At 38.6% G+C, this 20,573-nt stretch overlaps 1 protein-coding gene across 2 annotated transcripts; it reads left to right on the forward strand.

The window, feature by feature from the left end:
* Window positions 1–3,318: 3,318 nt before the first annotated feature.
* Window positions 3,319–20,311, forward strand: LOC134815209 (protein Wnt-4-like). 2 transcript variants are annotated; one of them, XM_063823724.1, is made up of 9 exons: window positions 3,319–3,652; window positions 11,992–12,118; window positions 12,310–12,424; window positions 13,316–13,488; window positions 14,363–14,461; window positions 14,638–14,736; window positions 14,984–15,160; window positions 16,290–16,372; window positions 18,384–20,311. In XM_063823724.1, the coding sequence occupies exons 1-9, from the start codon at window positions 3,555–3,557 to the stop codon at window positions 18,532–18,534; spliced, it is 1,122 nt and encodes a 373-aa protein (XP_063679794.1). In that variant the 5' UTR covers window positions 3,319–3,554; the 3' UTR covers window positions 18,535–20,311. The 2 variants fall into 2 exon arrangements, with proteins under 2 accessions (XP_063679794.1, XP_063679793.1); XM_063823723.1 differs by lacking the exon at window positions 3,319–3,652 and adding an exon at window positions 10,314–11,546 and having other exon boundaries at window positions 18,384–19,851.
* Window positions 20,312–20,573: the final 262 nt, after the last annotated feature.

A 20,573-nucleotide genomic window follows, 5' to 3' on the forward strand; every position in this document is an offset into this window, starting at 1 on the left:
AAAGTTGGCATAGGGCCAGCTCCTGACAATGCCTACAAAAGAGGCAACCGTCTATTATTCTGCAAGCCTCCTTTTTCGGATTCCTCCTCTTACTTTTAGAAGTTGTGGAGGTCACAGCTGGAAAGCGTAAATGAATTTTCACAGGTACTTCATCCCTGAAGAAATGTTTTATTAGAGATTAAACTACATGTACTTCTAATGAAATAGATCTCAGCTCTCAGATCATTATTTTTACCAAAAATGGCCGGTCAGATGAAGAAACAAAAACAAAAAAACAACAAATACACATGACCATTGACACATGATAAAACAAATTAATGTCACATTAGATTCAATATAATCGCTAGTATAATCTTTTATAGTACTAGTAGTACCTGTCCACAATACCGAAGAGAATGCCGGCTTGAATTGAATTCCTCCACTCAGTCTCACCAGTGTCCAGTAAGCTTATAGCTTACCTACGAATAAAACAAATCGACGCGCACATAGTGCAGGCAGATTATTGCACAGGAACCAACAGACCTCAGCAACTCGCTACACTCTCTCAGTTGCAGTACCCATCCGATACTGATACTCTGATACCTGATCCGCTGTATCATGCTAATGTTGTGCCAGGCTGATCCGTATCATAATCCACTATATTTCTAGAAGTGTACAACAACAAGATACAAAGGCGGGTCACTCGCGGTGTTGGGATAGCCTGAGGTGCCTACTGCCTATTTCCTTTTTCGGTAGCCCTAAACAACTCCTTGCCAAGCCACTATGGCACTATACTAGTATGCTAGCTTTTGGGGGTAATAGTCCTATGAACAATCCCTGAAATCCTCTGAACAATTTCCAAAACATAGAACGCACATGCTGATTGCTGGTGTAGAGGTTCCTCTAGGTCTGCCAGCAGCCAGGAGGTCATCTCGAAATAGGGTGATAGCCCTTGCTATATCCTTATAGCCTCAAAACGTTGCGGTTTTTAAAGATCGTCACCAAAACCACATCTTCAATTGCAATTGTGTCTGAGGAATACGGTTCAAGTCTCACTTGAATTACTCAAATCAAGGGGGTATCGGTGAGTAAAAAATATTATCATTTTTCGATATTAAAAATATGACCATTTTCCTCGGATCCTCCTATCTGGGTGACTTTACGATGAATTAACCGTGACAATAAACCTTGTTATAAGGTTTGCTTACCGTAGACCTCGATCTTGCTGATTTTTTGATCAGATTCAAACTGATCTGTCAGAACACAGTTAGTCATTAGTCAATATATCGTATCCATACCACGTGACAAAAAGAAACCAATAACTATAAGATTAAGAACAGCGTGTACTTTTTACAAACCACGTGCTGGTTCCACAGTTATTGACCCCTGATTAGCAAACTAAATATAAATTAAAACGTAGAGACCAATAATCTGTACTGACAGCAGTCAAACTGTGGCATATTTAAGCACTTAAACCTATATTTAGTATAACTCTTACCTACATCATATGGCCAAATAATTGGGTGCGGAAGTAAGCCACACCGGTAGCTGATAGTTGATATCCAGTAGCTGATAGCTGATAGCTGATAGTTGATATCCAGTAGTTGATATCCAGTAGCTGATAGCTGATAGCTGATAGCTGATAGCTGATAGCTGATAGCTGATAGCTGATAGCTGATAGCTGATAGCTGATAGCTGATAGCTGATTATAGCTGATTATAGCTGATAGCTCCCTTAGGTGGTCTTCATTTTCACTCTCTTTGCCACTGCATCTTCTCGAGTCAAGGGCGGTCAAAAATAGCAGTTAAGTCAGAAAATATAATGGTAGTAGAATTGAAATGGAGACTCAGATGTTTAGAACCATCGATCAAAGATATGGCGGAGTGACAGGCTAGTGCCGTCCTGGAAAGTGGGATAAAAGTTGGAAACCTTGCAAAGCTGATAAAACTTTTCTCGTTTGATCGGTCTCCCCTATTTAGAGGCCCTTATTGTGGAAGCGATACAACAATTTATTGACTTCAATTTATTTTGCAGACTCTGAGCAGACTTATGATACTAGGACGAAACAATAATACTGTTGTGGAAAACTGGGAAATTTTTGTGTTAGCTTGCGTTTCTAATTCATAATCACAGTCGTTTGAAATTAGGACCATCCGTTTACGGCTTGTCGAAATATAGGGACCGATAAAGTAATCGTTACTCAAATTATCAAATAAGCTACTTATTTCATTTTGTTTGAAGTATTCACTTTTGCAGGATCGCTTAGATAAAAGACCCAGAGACAGGTGAATCACTTGTTAGAATTTGATGAAATTTGGAGCCGATTAACGACAGATATGGGAGCTATTACCTGCTGAGACACATCAAAAAGCGGTAGGGTAAGTTCTGTTTCGGTGTTCTATCAGTTTATTGTAGCCACTGAATCGTGCTTTGATTTCCGCAGTCTATACTAAATACATGACCTTAACAGCTGCTAGTGCTAGAAGGACCAAGGCTCCGCCTATCATACTCGATTGTTCAATGAAAAATTATGATTGACCCATTCCCTTAAGTTTGACACAGACTATATCAGATAGAATTGTCTAAAGATTTACACAGCTTGTTGGATCGTGGTAATACTAATTCTTCCCGGTATCACCTTCAACGATTAGTTAAATAGATCTGTGACAAATTTTTCTGATTGTATGACTTGACTAAGCACTTTCTTGACGCCCCAATGCCCTTGTCGGGAATGAAATGATTCTGACCCTTGCCCGCTCCTAGCCCTGTTTTGTTTCCTCAATTGAAACTTCAAATTACAGCAAATTGCTTGTGCTCCGAGAAATTGTTCTTGCTCCATGGACCGGCACTGTAAAACGGCATCGTACTTTTGTCGTCTATCTAACACATAGAGGATCAGGACGATCGTTCCCATATACTCCATTAACTAATCGATCCTTGATGAGGCCTTTTACCCGTTCCGTTAGATTCGGATCATTCCGCATCCGGGACACCAACCAATTGATTACAGTCTAGTCTAGCCTATCTTAATTGCTTCCCATTATAGCAGCTATTTGTAAATCTGAAAGCTACAATATCCCATGGTAGATAAAACAATCATATGATATAGATCATCCAGAAATCTCGACATTTGATATCCCATAATTGGGAACGTCCCTTCTGATGACGGTTTCAGATTGTTTTGGAAATTGATTGGGGATCCGGTGAAAAAGTGGATGTGACAATTTACAGCAGACTTGCATGAAAATGTAGCTATTTCTTCTGTCCGGTAGAGAAAAAAACTATCCTTTTAAACGGAACTTGGCCATGAATCAGGCTTTATCTTGAACTTCGTATGTAAGGCTAATTGACGAAATTAGTCTGCTGAGGAATGCATGACCAGAGTTTTTGAGGCAGGCTGAGTATATTTGCAAGAAGGGCATTACTGCAGATGATCTATAGGTTAAGTTTTTAAAGGCTGGTGTGATCGAACCATCTTCTCCTATACTATGTGTTTTGTGAAGCTGACGATATTGCTTGCTCTGCACTTCCGATAATAGTTGCTTTTCATTTGTCGCGCGGCTCACCTGAAATTTATGGCAATAGTACCGCTGAGATTGATCGTCGTTCTGGTCTTAACGGGATTTTCTCAAGGCCAAAGACAAGGTCGAAGAAATGGACGAAGACTGGGAGGGTATGTTTACTGAATGTTTTTATCGTTGATCTCTTCTTCTAATTGTAGTTGTTTTATGTGACGGTTTCTTTTAAATATTCTTAACCAATCTTATTAATATATCTCCTATCACGATGTTTATAGATGATCATTTAAAACCACTTAGTCTTAACTTTTTGGCTTAGAATGTCGAACAATATCTGTAGCTGACAGTCATAGAATACATTAAAATTCAAGATGCTTATAAATATAATTGTTAGATCTCATGTATGTCTATGCACAACTCCTTTCCATTGACGATTTCTTCAACGAAATTTTATGACGAATCGCCGACTGTTGCTTGGGTTCGAAGGTTTCTATTTGATCTCAAATAGTATCCTGTCTTGGGTGCCGCCTCTGCTGAAGTTCCAACCTCTTTGCAAGTCCCGATCCGACTGGCTTCCCTGTCTAAAGAAAGGGTTCGAGTCAATGATCCCTTCCGGTGTCTCTCTGGGGCAAAGAACTAGAAGTGAAAACGAATTTTCGTCTTTTGTTGGCCTCTTTGCTCCATCCCTCACACAATTTCTAGCATTTTATGTACACTTGGCTTAGTCGACTGAAAGCTAATTCATGGATGTGAACCCGTTACCTCCTATCACCTTTGTAGAACGAGTAACATGGCTTGGTTATCTAGGTCGAACTTCAATGTCGCCTATCGACCTTGTAGTTGCTCACATGACGCTGATAAGCATGATATTATAGAAGATTTATCCGCAAATGGAATAACTGCTTGAGGCGCACGCATCGTAGGCTACTAGGCTATAAATTTAGAATGCTTCCTTTAGGCTCATCATACAAGATCGTACGCTCTTCAACGGGATGATAAAACAGCATCGGTAAACATGGATTAAATAGGGTAAGGCACGTAATTTTGTCAGGGTACCTAATTTTGTCATTTTGCTCTGAAAAACTACCTCGGCTCGGAATTTCAGCTTGAAAGAAAAGGTTTGTGTATAAAAAGAAAGCTTAGACTTTGCTGAAACTGCTCCTACAAAGTTTAAGTTTCTAGCTCTTTTGCATCTGTGTCAAAAATGAAGGCGAAACTGTTAACCCGAAAAATAAATAAGATCCTTAAGGTTTTCTTAAGGAATTTTCAAAATTTTGATTTATTGCTATTTCAAAAGTAATTGAGCTAGCTTCATGCCATTGCATATTTCAAATATCTTCTACAGCAGAAGTATACGTACAAATTTTCAAGTCTCTAGCGCAATTATTGTTCAAGTTACAGAGGGTGACAAAATTAGGTTCGATTTTGCCAAAAGTACCTAATTTTGTCAAAAAAATCGACCTTTCTCAAATTTCTTGTAAATCACAGATTGTGTTGAAAATGGCCTTTTACAACTATTCTGAAGTTTTTTTCCCCATAGGATATGTATAAGGCACTTATAATAGCATAACACTTATAATAGCATATTTCGCCGAGGTGGATAATCTGATTTTTTCAATCTAAAATGACTAAAAAAATATTTGATGAAATTACTAAGCAAGTGATCTATCTACAGACATGAAAATTTCAACCTAGACTTAGAACCAATCGTTTTTCAAGATACCAGTGGTTTCAGGGGCATTTGGGGGCTATTTTCTAAGATTAGATACCCAAAAAGTGTCATCTTTTCATCAAGCTACAAAACTATGAAAACATCATATCTTTGGGATTTTTGAGGTCAATGTTGGTAAAAAAGCGCTCGAATGATGCATCCAGGTAGTCTAAAATACCGAGAAACGGCTATTTTTTGCACAATCTTCAAGTGACAAAATTAGGTTCGGGATGACAAAATTAAGTAAAGTCACCTAATTTTGTCATTTTTTCAAAATAATTTTTTTGAACATCTTCAACCCCAGCAATTTCGATCATTTTTGTGTTAGAACTTGCCTAGACTGTCTACTATAACATGGTGGAGGTTTCATCTAAATCGGAATTTCAGACGAGGTTAAAACCCATGGTTTATATCAGGCAGTCGGAAAATTGCCAAAAAATGACAAAATTATGTGCTTTACCCTAGTCTAGGTGAAGCTAAAATAATCTGTAACACGATGCTCGATACTCGGTAAAAGTCGACAGCGCATTTCCAATGTTAGATTGGACATTTGAAAACACCATGCCTTGCAGTGATGATGAAGAGATCAGTGGGCCAGCTGGCTCAAATGTGACTCCCACCGAATATGATGATACCATGGATCTTTTTGGAAGACGGTAAGATAACTCTGGTTTTGGTCCTCCCACTACCCTCTGCTCAATGTTATCTTAGTTTTGTCCCAAAAATGAGTGTTATTATCTCGCAGATGATTGTTTTTTGCACGAGTTATAAAGAGCGTATGGTGTTCAATTCTTTTGACATCCGTTTTTATTTATGGGCTGTTTGTTTTCATTATTACAATTCGACATTGAGCCTTCTGGCCCTCGCAGTTTTTCTCTTCGAACATATCTAACAACAAAATCCAGCTTTTTTTCCCCGTTATATCTTTTGGCCACAATTTGGTATCCCTTTGTTCCATTGCCATATATTCTATATTGACCAGGAAGCAGGTGGAATAATATCAAATATGTGCTGCATATTGATAAGTTTGGGTCTAATGAGACACTAAGTGGGTTGCATTCCCCGCCCCGTAATTGCACTGCTTGACGACGATTACTTTGGGACACTGTAGAGTCACGCCCTTAGAGGGACCAGCGCCGTTCTCCGTCTTGAACCGCCGCGATCCACGCTCTCCTATTCTGTCTCTTTCGGGGGCCAAAATGGGTTTTAGTCTGGTTTTCCGGGATGATGTGTCTATTTTAATGTTCTCGATTATTACGATCTAATCGATTGGAGATAATCAAAGTAAAGTCGGGTGCTTTAGGTTAACAAAGCAAATGGTGCTCTTCTCAAGTCCGGTTTAATTGCGAACAGACAGGTCGATGATTTTCCATAGTGCCGCAATCTTTGCATAATGTCATTATCATTATTATATCTCGAGTGCAAAAATGATTGAATGGTTCAATGGAAAAATAGGAAAAATGGAAAGTTGGTCTATTAATTTGTAAGGGATTAATGGTTTTCGGAAAATAAAGTTCCAAACAAGCTCATTTGTATTTGGTACGAGAAATTATTTGAAACGGGTGCGGAGTTGAACAATCTCGACGGTGGTAACAGTTAACACTTCATCATTTTATTCTACATCAGGACTGTTTGATGACCAGGACCCCCGAGTGAGTTTGAAACAGAGGAAGACAACAGAAGATCTTCAAGTACAAGCATGCATAATGAGCCCATTTCCATCTTGTATGGCCGATGGTTCATGAAGCAGTGGCTGTATCATGCGAACAATTTGTCTCCAACATGAAAGTTTAATCAAGCTTAGCCTTTCAGAAAATTATTTGCATGAAATCTGTCATAATTCTGATCAATATTGAAATTGGGATAATTACATTGATCAGCATGCTTGATACTTAAAACGTAAGATTGAGCTGATATCATCCTATGCTGCTGAAAACATTACACAAAAGTGCAAATAATTCTTTAACTTAGCGAGCGTTTTAGTACGCTGTCGCAAGATTTTCGGATTTAGCGATTTTCGTATATCCAATTCTTATTCTTCCGTCTATTTTGATGTAAGGAACACTGTAACTAACACTGTAACAACCCTGCAACTACATGATATAAAATGGTTTTTAGTTGAAGATCACTCAATCACTCTAAGGTCACTCTGATAGGAATAGAAATTCGAAGCTGATAGCGTTTATTGGTTAAAACTTGTGGTTATGTAATTAATTTAAGATATACCTAAACCATGATCAGAATCGGATTAACCAGGAGACATAGTATCGGTTTCTGTTCCGGTCTCGCTTCAGAATTGCCCTTCAAAATTTGATATCTTGAACGTATATTCTAGAAACCGAGATGCAACACAGTAAATTCCCCCTGAAGACCAACAGCTAATTGTCTTGAAGCTTATTATCATTGCATATGAAGTGTCCTTGATGTGTTCCGTTGGTTATTTTGGGAAACAGTTTGATCGCACCGCCAAAAAAGTAAAAATCGATTCATTTAAAATGAAGAACTTGATTTACTATTTACGATTGAGGCTGAAATTTAATCTTAATAGCGATCTATGGGGGTTATTTGGCAAGCACTTTCGGCAATTTTCTTTATGAGACTAGACTCCAATATTCTGCTCAGATTATGAATGCAGATGGTCAAATTTGGATTGATTTTATGAAATTCGTAGAGGGGCATATTTCTTATCGTGCGATAAGTCCCATGAGAGATGAGCCTTCACACTTAACAATTACGGTTGCATACTTAAAATTAAAGTTTTGTCACGTGATGAAGGGGTGTTTTTTCGGGATGTTCGGGAGCCTTGATCATTCGCAAGTTACCGCGAGCTGTCAAAGGCTTCCAAAAGTCATTACGGTAGGAACATGGCGTATCAAGTTTTCACGATTCATAAGCAATTTTGGCGATTGTAAATTTAACACGCTGAAGGGAAAAAAGGCTCGCCCAAAATTAGAAAATAGTATTAGTGGCCACCGATATTTTGTTCGTATGATTTTTTCTCCCTAGGGCCGAAGGAAAAGGCTGAATATTTTTTGGGCCGTGAATATTTGGGATATTTAAATTCTGAGTTCGAAAGTTACCCTTATTGGACTGGATTTCTGCCAAAGAACAGAAGAATGTACGTGAGAAAAAAATTTCTGGATTAACTTAATCCGATTAAGACCTGGTCATTCGTCATCGGAATTTTAAATCGAATCCAAATTGATTTACCGGAAAATCTTAAGGCCAGGACCACTTTCAGCCGGAAAGTTGTTTACGAATATATGACTCATTCACTGATGTTCATGTTGGTAGGTAGATTATTGATATAATCATTAATAAAAGGTGAGACGACAAGGATGATTAAATTCAACATTAATTTAGATTTAAGACTGGACAAAAACATAAGACCGGGCCCACTTTCAGCCGGAAAACTTTAATTATGAATATATGACTCATTCACTGCAATGTTGGTAGGTAAATTAGTCATATTCTCCTTTTTATTAAGAGTGTGAGATGACAAGATGACGTCTTCAATTGAATTCGACATTAATTTATGTTTACGACTGGACTAAATTCCGGACCATTTCAGCCGGAAAACTTTTTTGTGAATATGTGACTCGTTCATTGATGTTGTTAGGTGAATTAGTCATATGTTCATTTTTTAAGAACCTGATTCGTAAAATTACAAGGATGACGTAGTTAGTCAATCGAAATCGCAATAAATTTGTGTTAAAGAATGGACAAATTTCTTCGTACAAAATTTTGCTGGAGCCCTAAAAAGAAACTGCTTGTAAAATATACAATATTTCGTGATTTTGACTTTTTGTGGCGGTACACACTTTTAAAGTTACAATATCTTGCAGAATTCAACGGGATGATGAAATTAAATCCACAGACCCTTGATATCATTCATTTATCGTATCCCGAATCCCACAAATGGTGGTTTTACTTTTTATAATGCCAATTTTTCTCGACATTTTATATTGTCCCTAAACCTGTCACCCTATCACTCCGCACTCGCTCAATTGCAGGGATTTAATGCATATATTGAGAGTAAGAGTTGATGAAACCATATTGGCAATATAGTTTTAACGATTACAATTTGTCAGCTAATGGCCATAAATTTCATAATTTTAATTGTTCAGTGTTCTTTTAACCAATCATTTTTCCTTAATCGGTGAGTCAAAAGTGGTTATGTTTTTATCCACTCAGCCTTCATTTCTCTAACCTAAGGTACGATAATGTATTATTCGAATGGTTAGTACGTGAACATTTGTCGCGGTAAATGTTTTTTAAATAGAGTGAGAGAGCCCTGAAATGCAATAGTTGTTGATAGTTGAATCTCAAAAGCTTACATGTGCAACAGTTCAGGGACTCCGTCGTTATTTCTGCTAAAACCTTTGACAAGGTTGCGAATGTGGGAAAATATTCGTTTGCAGTTTCAAGAGTCGTTGTCAAGTAAGGCCTCTGTCAGGAAATAGCCCTAGTAAGGTATCTCTTCGAATATATATTTCCCAGAATAATTTTTAGCCGCCCCATTTTAGATGGGTTAATTATTTTCCTTATTTCACATACAAGACATTAAACCATACATGAATTTCTATTCGCAATGATTTCAAACGGCAAGATGAGCCTACAGAGTGGCATTCCCATTCCACTCCGGCGAAATAAGTGGTGAAACTGCTTGTAGGTAACAATGGTATCCGGTGAGCGGCCATGCGTAGAGGGGATTAATGCACCTTTCATTCAGTATTTCAATTAGTGTACCAACCTGTGCTATGGTACTTTTAGCCCAGTACTTTGCAACAATCCCTGATGAATCCATTTCAATGTATCACTAAACTGCTATGGATTGTGCCCCTCGGTATGCACAAAGTTAAATTCTTTGTGGAAATCATTTAATTCACAAATCACATATTAAATTCCGGAAAGATGAATAAAATTTCTATCGATTCACCTTGTAGTCTTCCTTAATCCTAAATGAGGTCGGTTTTAACAGTTCCGTCTATCGAGCTGACGATAATGCGTCTAATTTCCTCCTACCGTCGAAATCATGCCGAAGCAGCTGAGTGTTTGTACAATTCCCCCAGGTCGCATTCTAGCCCGGTGTGTTTCGCCCGCGGCTATTTCTGTAACAAAAGTTTTATTAAGTATTCTTTGTTGAAGTGCGGCGCATATACTTGAAGATCATCTGAACATCTTTGAGGATGTGAAAGACTTTGAAGTCGAACGGATAAAACCCAGAAATTCCCTTCAGCATCACCATCGTGCATGCTTCGTCAATTTTAATTTTAGCTCCGTACGTCATGGTTGTGATCTTTTGGGAGGTACCGACCGCGTAAATGAACAGGTTCATGACTTTACTTCCAATTTGTTAATGTCTCGAGCTTCAGGAAGCTTTAGACGTTCATTGAAGTATGACTAAATCTTTGATGGGCTGAGCCGCTTTAATCTAATGCTAACAACGCACCCGTTATTTGTTTTTGCATAAATTAAGTCCGTGTTATGATTGCATGAAGATGGATTCTGACTAATGGGTTCATCACGTGATTGGGTTGGAAAATTACTGACGAAATCGGGGTGTGTTACCGGGCCGGCAACGCATTATCTCATCAATACTTGCTTTTTGTCATCAAGAGAAGCCCTGATGAATCGCTGATGTCACGTCACGTGCTACAAAGGCTATTTCCACATGAGTCACGCAGTCCCCCCATCTTCTCCCTGAACTAACCCGATTTTTCGAAACACCGTTGCCTAGGATTTCCGTAGTTTCGTAGTTTGGCGTACAACAATTACATGTTTGTACTTACCGTACTTAAAATTGTGCAGTAATTTGGGCTAGGAAGCGAGGATTTTGTTAATCATTTCTCACAGCTGCGTCTTGTCACCTGCAAACGGCATCCCTGCTGGGATAACGCAGTAAGCTCTCAAAGGCAGGAATGTACCCCACGTGACAGGTCACGCGGGTTTAGATAATCGATCTGAGATATTGTGCCATACAGGATATATTAGACTAGACCTATTAAGCCACTTAATGCAATAATAATATAGGGGCAAGATAATTGCACTGCATGCCACCACCACTCATATAGTTTTTTATCTATGAGGACCTGAACAATATCTTGCGCGTCCAAAAATCTTCCTTACCAACCACTTATCTTTAACTTGTTTCCCCGTACAAATTGTCATATGCCTTTGTCAAACGTCGTTATGCTTGCTTGCTCTCTGCTCTTCTCCACGAAAATCTCCCTCGTTAACTCGTTTCTGCCGTCGAGGACGATTGCCCCAGAAACGCTCTCCCCCATGATAACGCCGCTGTGGCCCACCTACACCACTCACCAACCCACCCCTAGAAGGTTAGCGTTTTTACCCTACAACTTATATTGGAGCTCCTAGACCGTCATTAGATCCCGAACTTTCGTAGCCCTTCTTTGATGAGGCGATGTGAGTGTGAAGTTTTAACAACTGTTGATTGGGTTAGAGGGAATAATCTTATGTAAAGATTGATACCTGAACGGTTCAAAGGGTCTGGCGCTGGATTGTTGGAAAATTACTGTAATTTTCTGTTGATTTCCTTTCTGACATTGTTAATCTCGAATCCAGAAGAAGGGAAATTCAGAAACTAAATGTTCGCGGATCGTTTGATCTTTATACTTTGATCAATGCCCATCTTCCTTTTTCACTGAGAAAATCACTGCACGTTTGTCCATACTTTATTCATTTACTCTTTGAACATCTTATATCAGTTTTGCCGTATATTTTGAACGCGAACCCCCGAGTAAAATATAGAATTGATTTCAGTCCAGTTGGAGAGATTACAAGGAGTCAGGGGCTGTCGACGGAAGCTTGTCAGAGGGTTAACGGACTGACTCAGAAGCAAAAAGCTGTTTGCGCCGAATCCCCCGCTCTTATCCCCGTGATTGTGCAGGTTAGTCTCCACTCGTATTCCCCTAATATCACTAGTCCGATATTTTACACAGCTTGCTCACTCTCCCCGAATCTTTGTCAGACCCGGGCATTAAATTAATTAAACTCTGATCAAGATCGAGACTAGTCTAGATCGTTCTTTCAAAGTGACCCTGAATCCTTACATACGCTGTTATCATGATTTGCTTTTAGGGTATCAAAAAAGCTATCTCGGAGTGTCAGCAGCAATTTCGTAGCCGACGGTGGAATTGCAGCTCGTTTGAAGTAAACGTCGTTTTTGGGAAGAAAAGGAAGCCCCAATTGCCAGGTTGGAGACCAATCGCTTGATCCCGTGAACTCTATGGATTTTTAGCTATCAAAATTGTGTTAAAGCTGACGACGATAATCACATGAATTTCGTGAGCTTCGGAACAAAATCTTTATTGTACCAGATCCATGGTTTCCAGAACCCCCATCTTTCCCCTCATGCTGTTTACTGCATTTCCTTTTTATGTTTGTGTTCAGTTCTCGGTGACTGTTTTACTTCTATTTGCTACCCCGATAGAAACATTATGCTTGAACTCAAAGCAGCAGCCACTCATCCAGATTATGAAATAGCCAGACAATGTTACCTAAAATACTTTGTTGCTAGAACTTTCTTCAAACTGTAACACCAAAATTTGATAAATATAGATATTCAATGGTTACACTCGATGGTTACACTGTCGAGTAAAACATTTGAGCGATTTAAAATTATTTAAACCTCGAACCCTTTTGAAGGTCCAGATTTCTTCTTCAGAATATGCGCATATTTATTGTAAAGCTATGGTTACATCAATTTGTCGAACTTGATCGAGATTTGAATTAAATCGCCTATGACCATCACCATTTCGAGGGTGTACGCCATTTTTCCTCCCGAACTTTAATCGTACGACGTTTGGCCCAACCTCAATTAAACCTACCCTCACCTATAACCTTAACTCTATTCCTATAACTGATCCTGACACAATTTCTAACAGCAACACGCACCGAGACCATAACCATGGCTCTTTGCCCCTTTGTCCCTTGACCCTAATTCAATACAGCAGAGGATAAAATTTCGAGGGTAACAATTTTTGTCGCTTCAGTTAGAGATGAACAAAAAATCCTCACCTGCTGATTTATCCAAACCACTAAAGTCACACGATATGTAACTTTTAGTTTAATATTATATTTTCAGGAACCAAGGAGAGAGCAGTTATCCATGCTATAGCGAGTGCTGGCGTTGTGGACGTTGTGGCTAAGTCGTGTTACAATGGTAACCTCACAGCCTGTGGTATGTGTCCGGTCGGTGTCCGGAACATAGGCCCTAACAACGCCTACCAGTGGGGCCTCTGTAGCGACAATATTGTGGTGAGTTCAAAAGTTGCAGTTTTTTTTTCTTTCAGTCGCTTTTCAGTTTCTGGTGGCTGCGATCCGAGTTTGCGAGGTTTTGTTATCCAGACTCCAGAGTGAACTAGTTTTAGTCTTTGGGTTTATTTTCCGGAGTGAGCAAGTGTTAGATTAAGTGTTGATCGCTGAAATTAGATTTTTAAAGATTTAATATTGATACCCGGAGTGTGTATCTTTAACTCTGGTGTTCAATCCTGACGATAAGTTAGAAAGCAGTGATTTGAAAAATGATTATTAAGAGTTGGAAGACGAGTGAACTCAAGATGTGTTCAGGTTTTGGCTGGTTTTGAACAATTCGATTTGGTTAGGTTTCAGCAAAAATGTTACCGAAGCAACCGAAACTTTGCCGAACTTGTTCAAGGTTTTATTCGTTCGACAAATCACTAATATTTTCAGTAAGACCACCACCTTTACCATCAGTGATCAGTATTTTTGGCCATTTTTAGCATTGTAGCATTTTTAGCCGAATCTACATGTGTCCAGAGTCAGATTTTGATCACTGCAAATTATCCAACTTTAATCATGATATTTGTCATCCCGCACTGTTTCCTATCAGTATCAATAAAGTTCAACAAACATAAAATGTAATGGCTTCGCAGACGTTCGGTTCGGGTTTGCTTAACATTCCCGGTTCTGTCGTTTCCCGCTCCCAAGTTTCACAGTTTTCTATGAACAACCTAACGTCCCTGTAATTGCAAGCCATTTCAAATTAATTTCCGATTTGGCAAAAATTGTCACAATTATCTCGTTTATACATTTTACCACGTGATGACTTGATGAGGTAGTAGGTGATGATTTCCGTTTAACCCCGCGTAACACACGATTCCCTGTTCAGCTAAGTGCCACGTTTGCAAAGAGGATGCTGGATGCCCGAGAAAACAGCTACACTCCGCTCTCCGCCCTCAACCTCCACAACAATGAAGTCGGCAGAGAGGTGACTTTGCATAACTTTTTCTTCGGCTCTATCCACATTCGAGTCGTACAATTAATCATCCCTAATTTCTTTCTTCCATCCATTTTAAATGGCACCACTTTGAATGGCACCACTTTAAATGGCACCACTTTAAAATTCACTTAATTTGTCCATTCTCATCATTCCCCTCCATTCAGACTACGTACGAGCTAGCTAGCAAAACATGCCGCTGTCACGGTCAATCTGCTTCCTGCTCCGTTCAGACGTGTTGGCACGCTTTCCCTACTTTTGACAAGGTAAAGTGGTCCCTCCGATTCCATCTCCTCACAGGCTTTACAAATACGCTCACCGTGCCGCTTATAGTTATACTCTATTTCTATCATTTTTAAGTTCGAAAATCCCAATATCACACCCATGCTGGTATTCGGACTATTCAGGCTGTTAAAAATGCCCTTTGAGATTCCGCTCAGTTTTTTGAATCATTGCCTTAATGTGAGCTAACAGCAGCTTTACTAGCTAGTTTAATAGTGGTCTGACCGACAGGTTGCGAGGAAGTTGGCGATGAAGTACGACATGGCGCTCCTAGCAGTTGAGTTTAGGAAAAGATCGGGTCTGTTCAAGCTGGTAGAAGCTGACCAGCCTTCCAAGAGACTGGTGAATCACCGACAGAAAGGAGGAATTAACAGGGACCAGGAAGTCACTCAACTTTATTATTTGAAGGTAATAATCTAGCCCAGGCTTGCATTCCATTCTTTATTCCTGTTTTATGAGAATTTGAATTTCCATCGCTGATCAGATTTTCCAAATTCTGGATCGATGCCAATCATGTAACTCGATTTTTGAGATTAAAATTATTACCTTCCAAAACTAACGGATGAGGGTCAGCGAATGTAAGTGTTGAACAAAAATCATAAAGTTTAGTCTTGCATGAAGTCAACCTGAAGCACTATTGAAAAGTTACTAAGGTAGTTCAAAGGAAAAGCACTTTGAGGGATCAAAGTGGCATAACAAATTCCTTTAGTTTTGGACACCTGAAACTACAAAAAGATTTTCAGATTCTGTATGACTTCATGAGGAACTACCTTCTATTAAAGGACAGAGGATGCCAAGTTTTAGATTTTAAACCTTGAATTTAGGGGAGGGGATCATTTTGTGCTATTATAAGAGCTTTTCCCGCTTCACGTGTATTTAAAAGCCTTGGTCTATCAATAACTGATTCACGTAGACCAGCTTAGAAATAATTAAGTTTAAAAACTGAGTCTTAAACGGCGTAAGACAGTGTTGGTTGGGAGCTGAACGCAGCCTGGCTGTGCTTAGCACTAAATTCTCTAGAAAATAGTGCTAAGGGATCAATCTGACGCCCTTAATTGAGATTTGTGATAAAAGTATTCTAGATAGATGCCATATTTAACCCTTGCGGGTTGATAAGTAGGTGACAACATCATGCGTACGTACAACTGGCGCTAAGTTGGCTAAACATGTGCTAAATAGGGGCGCGGCCGCTGATCATAGAACACGTGACACGATCAGAGAACACTTGACATTATACATGAGGATAAATAGTTCCATGGTTTAATGAGTTTACTACTACGCGGAGAGTTGAAACCCTCCTGCCTACCTACTTACAATAGCCATTCACGGCGTAATCCAAGGACTTCCCTTGCTGTAAAATCCCCTGCCTGAGTTGGGTTTCTTTCCATGAAAACTACGAGTGTGGAGACTTTGCAGATCAAAGTTGGTAAATTTAGTAAGTTGTATATGGCCATGTGAGCGGTCACGTGACATGACCGCAAGTACTGTAATACCAGTGATTAGAGTTAACATGGTGTTAAGGAGTGTTTTATTTCAGGAATCACCGAGTTACTGTGATCCAGACCCCACCAGAGGCTCCCTCGGCACACGGGGCAGACGTTGCACGCTCTCCGGGGACAAGTAAGTTAACAGTTTCCCATTTTTATTTTTTAAACAGACTGCCTTTATTCACGTCATGATTTATAAAACAATGTGTCGAAACCAGCGCAATAATTTGGGACCTCCCTTTCTAAATCTTCCCAATGTTTTAAGGTGAGGTTCACGACATTACCAAGTGGTGTGGAAACACACACGATTTTAATTATTTGTTGCCAGAATTATTCGTCGTAAATTTTCAATTTAGATGTCCAATAGTAGACTAAATTGAGAGGAAGCCGGCTATTTTTCTTTTCTGGGAGGTTCCAGCTGCCAGGTGGTTGGGTTGAGTCTATCTGTCTGGAATAGTTATCTGGTTAAGTCTACCCCGTACTCCACAACACGTGAGATCAGCCTTTGTTCACTGTCAGTTCCCTTTAACTTCACCCTTAGTAGGAAACATTAAATACCGCACTGTGTATTGGGTGGGACCCACTTTGAAGTGCCCACCCTGAACCCTCTCTCTTTTCCCCAGTGTATAAATCGAGTATGGAAGTGTGCCAGAATATCGGTTATTTTACTTGGTACTTCCTAATTTTTTGGGCTATTTCTTGGAACAGTTCAGCAATTGGTGTGCGTGCTGTGGGACTAGTTTACTGTCATTTTAACGTAAAAGGCTACCGACTCCCTGGCCATAAGACTGTTATATATCAGCCATGATATCAGCCATGATCAAGATGCAAAAATAGTATTAGTAAATTTAAAACCCACCATGTTTACCAGGGCGGATCCTAGTACCGTCCTCACTTTAAAGGGAAAATACTGGGAGCTTTTGGCGCTTTGTGCTGCTTCAAAGGCGCCAGACCTATTTCTACTTATCCAGAAGACATGATATACTATCATGTCTCGAAATTTCATCGATTTAGGGCCTTGGTGCACAAATTATTAAAATTCTTCCCACGAATAAAATCCTGGTGATAACCTGGATGTGTACTCATTACTCATTGGTGGCTAACGTTGTTTGATCGAAACATTAAAACTGAACTGGTTTCATATCCCCATAAATCAAGCAGTTTAGGCGTGTCTCATGTCGGAGAATGCTAATTAGAACAGCTGATTCAAAGTTGACAGGAGTGACAACCTAGGGAGATTTTAACCATCCCAGTTTTTGAGTTTTGACTAAACTTTCGACCAATCGTTTTCTGCTGATTAGCACACATCCGGTGAGAATGACATGTGTGGTAATGGGTCACTTGTAAGCATTTCATTTTTTCTTCTAATGATTCTTAGAGTGATGCCTCATTAAATCAGGTTACCCAAGATACTGAAATAGTCGCTCATAAGATTCAAGCGATCCAGTACCAATTTCTGGGATTTCGACATTTCCATTAATCGCCGCTCGGTTTCTTCTTTAAGATGTCTCTGGCCACCGTTTAAATTTAATTCTGGTTGAAAAGAAGCTTATTTTCCAGCTTAGAAGGTTCTTAACTCGAACTAGGCTAACATAATTGAATTTTTTTAAAATACTAAAGACAACTAATTTCAAATAATCGATAGATTAGTTATACTTGGATTTGGCATAATGAAAATACTTATAAATTTCCTATATTTAGACGAAATCCTAGGGGCCTTTTAATGGGAGTGTATCCATTGAAATTAAATTTCGGTCGGAGATCATGTCCAAAATCTACCAGATTATTATGATCCCCTTGAATGTCCCTGTCTGAGTCACGAGTCCATACGAGGGGTCAAATCTACATATAATGGCAATGGATAATGTGCTGTATATTTATAATGTGATTTGGAGATTACCCCTTCACGAAATCATTATTTTTATATCGATCTTCGGTTGATCCTTGATCTTAAATACAACAAGCCCAAACGTTTGTACAGTGACTTATGGCCCCCTGCAGTCATAACGAAAAGGCAGGACACTGTGTTATAAAATGTATATTAGATTTCGATGATTTTAAGAAAAGGAACCACACAAGCGGCACTAGGATTAGTTTTATTTAACTATCGAAATAGTTCAAAATGTTCATTATTTATTTTTCAGGTGGGAAAATTGCGAATTCCTGTGCTGTGGTCGCGGGTACAGAACAGAGACGTTTGAAACGATAGTAGACTGCAACTGCACATTCAAGTTCTGCTGTTACGTGCAGTGCGAGAAGTGTCCGGAAATACAGCATCATCACTACTGTCTCTGAACACATTCTCACCGGAATTCTTGTTCCGGAAACTTCAGGATTTTGATCATGCCCGGACTTAGTGCGAAATGGCAGATCGATCGAAAAAACTGTCCGTGCCAAAGGACAAGTAGGTCTAGTGAACACTTATACTCGTTGAGTTAGACCGTTTAGATTGAAATAAATAATCTGGTTACATTCGGTAATTTTATTTCAAATAAATTGTTTTTGTACAAAGCAGACGGATTCTTGAATCAGTGGATTGCAAACTGTAATCGAATTCAAAATCCGTGCGTAATGAAAATTCTTTATGATGAAGAGTTATGATGGTTTTATACGATGAGAAAATAGTATTTGTGTAAGTAACACTTCATAGATTTGTAAATACGACTTATTTGTAGCTTTGATAAGGCAAATTTTGAGCTTATTTATAAAAAAACTGGATCCACATTGTACAATATTTTAGGTTAATTAGGGCGAAATGAGGAGTTAGACCTCATCAATTGCTCTGTAGAATCCTGAGTATCCCCCTTATTTTCCACATTATTTCATGAGAGCTTCTCCCAGAACCCCTACTGACTACTCCATCCCTAAATGCTATTATTATTAAAGACCATCCTTTAGGAGGTGCTTACAGTCTTTTCCTACTTTAGAAACCTCAGACTAATCAGATTTTGCCTGGTTGTGATTTTCCTATTTTCATGTATCCTTTTTTTTTGAAGATTTTTGAAGATTTGGACAGTCGTGTTTTTTTGTAGATTTAGTTACCTAAAGAAGTAAAGAGTGTTGTGTGTATCCAGAACTTTAAGATTATTGACTTTACTGATGAGAATTACAGCCAACAGTCAAGTCAAAAAAAGTTTGCTACTCATTTAACGCATGTTCAAAATTCATTTGCTCAAAATATTTCCTGATCAGAAGTTTCCCAAACGTATTTTTTAGTAGATTTTCTGACTGTAATATCACCACATCTGCATGAATATTATCCTAGTCAATCATATTAAATGTTATCTTCTTCTTGAATTTTTAGTTAGTCAGACTTCCAGAACGTTGCAGTCTCACTAGTTACTGAAGGTTAGTTTTAGTATTAGTGAAGTGGCCGGATTAAAATGACAGATTGTGTAGAATTTTACTGAAGTTGATGACAAAATTTTAGTGGTTGAACATCCTCACTTAAAGCTTAAGCTTGTTTGTATGGTGTTTTATTTAAAAAGGATTTATTTAGTTTGATAAAGATTTATTTAACTTATCTTACTGATAATTATATTCGAGCAGATTAAGCTCGAAGTAAGAACTTTGTTTTATTTGTAGAACTAGCACTTTCTAAATTGTATCTTATCTGATCAGCTACAATTTTCCAGTTTCACTTTCACAGCACATAGGTTTCTGGAAACATGAATCAGGGTGAGCTAGGACACCTGCTACTTTACTGAATTGATAATGAATAATTTACTACTACTTATATCTTGTTTAGTTTTTAATTTCATAGGCATCCTTTTCTGATCAATTATCACCACGTTATAGTATCTAACTCTCATTGAATGTGTATAACTATAAATATGTCCAGAAAGCAAGTGACTAACCCTAATTCATTATTGGTTCTGTAAGTTGTTTTAAACAACGAATATTTCTGAGGTTGCATCTGATAATAATAACTGCAAACTGATAGTGATACCTGATTAATTAACGAGTTTCTTTTCTGTTTTCTGGTGTCGACTCCAGTGTCCAGACTCGTTAAGAAGCAGTATTAGGTATTACTATTAGAAATATGTGCTGTCAATAAAAATTACGTTTTCATTTAACCGTAATACTATTACTGCTTCTTGATTTTGCTATGCACTAAGTCGACACCAGAATTAGAAAATAAACTTGTCTAATCAATCGGCTTCGTAAGTATAGTTGATAGTAGTAGCTTAAAAGGCTTTTATTATATTATTTCGTTCGCCAATAAACACACAACGGCAATCGCATCACGTGAATTCGGTTTATACGGTTTGCGTTGGCAGTCGAATTATTTAAATAGCTGAACTTTATTTGGAGCTAACGTAAGTTTTTTAAAT

The sequence above is a fragment of the Bolinopsis microptera genome, chromosome 5, assembly GCF_026151205.1.
Source record: "Bolinopsis microptera isolate Bmic1 chromosome 5, MBARI_Bmic_1.0, whole genome shotgun sequence".
NCBI classification, from domain to species: domain Eukaryota; kingdom Metazoa; phylum Ctenophora; class Tentaculata; order Lobata; family Bolinopsidae; genus Bolinopsis; species Bolinopsis microptera.

Bases quoted from the DNA above. Each gene is read 5' to 3' on its own strand.
- LOC134815209 (XM_063823723.1), top strand. From the start codon at position 11,380: ATGCCTTTGTCAAACGTCGTTATGCTTGCTTGCTCTCTGCTCTTCTCC. The intron at 11,547-11,991 runs GTTAGCGTTTTT...AATTGATTTCAG, and splicing joins CACCAACCCACCCCTAGAAG to TCCAGTTGGAGAGATTACAA. The intron at 12,425-13,315 runs GTTGGAGACCAA...TTATATTTTCAG, and splicing joins AAGGAAGCCCCAATTGCCAG to GAACCAAGGAGAGAGCAGTT.